Source organism: Astatotilapia calliptera, chromosome 10, assembly GCF_964374335.1.
Source record: "Astatotilapia calliptera chromosome 10, fAstCal68.1, whole genome shotgun sequence".
Lineage (NCBI taxonomy): Eukaryota > Metazoa > Chordata > Actinopteri > Cichliformes > Cichlidae > Astatotilapia > Astatotilapia calliptera.
In genome coordinates this window covers 12,936,658-12,940,308 of record NC_137431.1, presented here as the reverse complement: position 1 = coordinate 12,940,308, position 3,651 = coordinate 12,936,658, and the positions used below count along the sequence as shown (strand labels likewise).

Below are 3,651 nucleotides of genomic sequence, written 5' to 3'. Positions count from 1 at the left end.
GTGTACTGCCGCTACGAGGGACCATATCCTGTCAGGGCTATCGTAGCGGCAGGTCCATATCCTGGTTCCTCGTAGCGGCAGGTCCATATGGACCGCTCTCATGTGATCGCCGATTGAGTCACGGAGATTGTCCATTAGGTAGGACAGTACCTCGCATGCTGTCTAACTTCCCAATGAGGCAGGGGTCATTGACTATTGATAGTTAATCAAATCCTAACGGGCACAGTGTTGTTGGGATAAATGCTCTCAGCTCTTTGATCAAGTAAGAACTTTAAGACTGAACTGGAATCAGTAAAAGGGCAAAGTTTGGATTTAGCTGGTAAAAGCTGCCCTATTTCTTCCACTCCCTGCACTGCTGAAGTTTTTCGGAATGAGCTATCAGAAAATAGATTAGTGGCCTACTGAATGAAAATCCAAGTAGGCTAAGTAAGTAAGTCAATAGATGTGTACAATGTTGTACATTTAAGCTTATTTTATTATGCTAACATACAAAGTAATAATATGTTTCTACTTTGTACCTTTAGGGGAATTTTCTGCTTTCTTACTACACAAAGAATGATTAATCAGTTTACCTCAGTAACACAATCAAAAGAGTTCATTTGGGGCCACAATACACATATTAATAGAATTATGTTTTTTGTGTTGTTTGTTTTTTCACTAATCACACTGGTACCCATTAAATTATATAGGCTATTGATTAACAATGATTATTGCTGTTGTAGTCATTCAATTCTTAAATTGTTCACTCAATGTTGGCAGTGTCTTTACTATGAGATCTCCTATATTATTTAATATATTTTAATATATTTAAAAAGGTGTCATTTGTTTTAGACACATGGTTTTTGTTTTTTTGCTCCAGGGCAAAATTTGTACAAACTCAGACCAACAAGAAAAAACATGAGATTTTTGACAGCTTTGACATTTTATTGTTCCATTAATCATATCTTACAGGTTTTTGTAAGCAGGCCGACTTGGTAAGCCACCAACTGTTAGTAATTGTAACTAATTCTAAAATCCATTTCACCTCTTCTCCCTTTACATCAACATGTATGCTTACAGTATGACGCGTTCAAAGCCATATCTTCCCACGGGTGCTGAGGGTGTGATGGAAACAGATGTGATGCAGTGCAGTGTCACAAGAAAAACTCACATAAAAGGAGAGAAAAGTCTATAGTTCTGGCAGGCCATGCTTGCATAAGGGGCTTAATTTTCTGCAGGTGAGGCTTCATCTACACAAACTCATTGAGGAAACCATTTACTGTCCCTTCAGGTGTGTCCTCCACAGGCTGTCCCATACAAAAGGAAGGCACCACAAGGAGATCGGGGTCCTTGATCTCGTTTTCAATCTCCATGGTCCTGTAAGAAAGTGACAGAGATACTTTATGGGCATTCACTGTATGTTGTTTGCATCCCTGTAGTATATTGCTCAGATGTTAAAAAGAGCTGAAAAAAATCAACACAGCTTACCTGAAAAGGAATGATGTGGACTCAGTGAAGTAGAAAGTGAACACAGGCAAACATCCCTTGGTTACAGACATGGAATAGTGGCCTGAAAACGAGAACAGAAAACATTCAAATACAGTGAATATCACCACAGTTATACAGGAGCGTCCCTCGAATTCTCTCCTCTGTTTATAGCGCGTCACCCCCTACCTTTCTTGTCGGGCATCGATCCTGTCCATACGTCTAGCTGTAATCCCTCCCCTTCGATGGCTGCACTCCCAGAGTGTTCTTTAGTGGAAAACGTGGCATCATCGGGAATATCCAGAGGGTGCATGCTGCAGTGCAGCGTTTTTTTCACACAGCTCTGGTTTTTGCTTTCAATCTCGTAGAATGTCCCCTGCCAGAGACAGACTTGCATGTTAAGTTGCTAAACAACTTCAAGTCATGTATTTACTTGTCGGCGTTACAGATTTAAAGCAGTTACCTCTTCGAAAAACATCAGCAGATCCATACTATGTGAAGCGTTTGTGGCGCTGCTCTCGTTTGATCTGAACCGTAGCTTCTTGCCCATTGAATCATAGGTGAATGCACCATATGCTTTCATTTCACCTTTCATTGACATCTAGTTTCATTCGAAAGCATACGGCGAGACACAACAAGGGAGAATTAAAGAGTTTAAAATGTAATGCAAGGATCAGGAGTTGATCTGAATGACAAATAATAATAATATATATTTTTAAAAACTTACCACAGACATGAATCCTGTCATATTGGGTGCATCTGAAAGATAAAAGTATGATAGTTAAGACCTTTCATATACTAACAAACATTAAATATAATTTGATCCAATACATAGACTGGAGTTTGTGTGTTGTAACTAAAAAAAATGCAGCAATCCTAAAAGATGCCTGAAAAATAATTTCAATTTTTATGGATAGGGTAAAACTGCAAACTCTTACGACAAGGCTGATGGTGATCTGCATGGGTGCTGGCGGTCAAGCACATGAAGAAGAATAGCGTAAGAGCTGCATACATTTTTCTGGTCTGGAGGGAATCACAAATTAATGTTCGAGATGGCAACAGCAACCAAAAACCCCAACCAGAAGCACATCTAGCTCTTGGTCAACCAAACAGCTGCTTTTATAGGGCTGGTAACTGGCACGAGACAAAAAGTCTGACGTAAAAAGGACCCGGGGTCATAACCCCCTGGACTTCTGACTTCAAGCTGTCCAAATACATTAGTTCTTGTCCCTGCTGGTCGGCACCCAGTGGAAGAGTTTTACTTTTCGTTTTTGATTGTGCAGCTGTCCTGTGATGTTTTCATGCAATGTGTCTCTGGCTGGCCCCCTACTTTCAAAAGCACCTTTCAGAGTGTCATGTGTAAATAAAGGGTAAGACCAATCATGCACGGGGGATTATCAAGGCTGTGTCAGGGAAACAGAGTTAAGTATAGATGAAAAATGACTTTATGCTAAGTATCATAACAGCTCCCTGTTTACAGTGATGTTGTGGTAAAGAGGAATGTAGGACTGTAGGTTGTAGGCCTAAGACTGTGTGTGAATTGACGGAGGGGTTGGAAGTGAAATGTGTTAGTTATACATCCAATGTCTGTTAGGAACTGAAACTGAACCAGGGAATCTCTATTCCTTAATGAAAGCTGACTAACATTTAAGACAATGTTAGAATCCTTTAAGCGCACATCCTCTCTCTTATGGCTGGCAAGCCAAGGAAGTAAAAAGACAGCTGGAGGTGGCTAAGAAATCAAACTTATCAGTAGATTATATCCAGTAAAATGGCATTTTCTGTTTATATATATGGCCTGTGTCCTTTTTGGAACTGGTTTCACGTTCCTTTTTTGCATTTATCCGCTACAAAGCATCAAACCACATCATAGTATTTATTTTACAGTTTGTGTTGTTATGTCATGTTCATCATATGTTTGACAGCTACATGTAAATTATTGCATCTGTGCATTCTCTTCCACTTATCCTTTCCAGGGTCATTGGAGATGACAGATGTTTTAGGGTGAGAGGCAGGTTGTTAGTCTGTCACAGAGACATACAACCATTTGCACTCACATTCACACCTATGGGAAATTTAGGATTACCAGTTAACCTATCCCCACTAACTGCATGTCTTTGGACTGTGGGAGAAAGCTGGAGTACCTGGAGAGAACCCACGCAAACACGGGGAGAACATGCAAACTCC

General features: G+C 40.2%; 1 protein-coding gene across 1 annotated transcript; it reads right to left on the bottom strand.

The window, feature by feature from the left end:
* Positions 1–903: 903 nt before the first annotated feature.
* Positions 904–2,774, bottom strand: epd (ependymin). The gene is made up of 6 exons (XM_026182029.2): positions 2,403–2,774; positions 2,192–2,223; positions 1,928–2,065; positions 1,654–1,840; positions 1,468–1,549; positions 904–1,356 (listed from the first exon to the last, which is right to left on the bottom strand). The coding sequence occupies exons 1-6, from the start codon at positions 2,476–2,478 to the stop codon at positions 1,230–1,232; spliced, it is 642 nt and encodes a 213-aa protein (XP_026037814.1). The 5' UTR covers positions 2,479–2,774; the 3' UTR covers positions 904–1,229.
* Between the last annotated feature and the right edge of the window lie 877 nt (positions 2,775–3,651).

What these genes read in the sequence shown, in the direction of transcription:
- epd (XM_026182029.2), bottom strand. Translation starts at nt 2,478, where the DNA reads ATGTATGCAGCTCTTACGCTATTCTTCTTCATGTGCTTGACCGCCAGC. An exon ending in TGACAGGATTCATGTCTGTG is followed by an intron (nt 2,066 to 2,191) that starts GTAAGTTTTTAA and finishes GAATGAAACTAG; the next exon opens with ATGTCAATGAAAGGTGAAAT. An exon ending in ATCGATGCCCGACAAGAAAG is followed by an intron (nt 1,550 to 1,653) that starts GTAGGGGGTGAC and finishes TCTCGTTTTCAG; the next exon opens with GCCACTATTCCATGTCTGTA.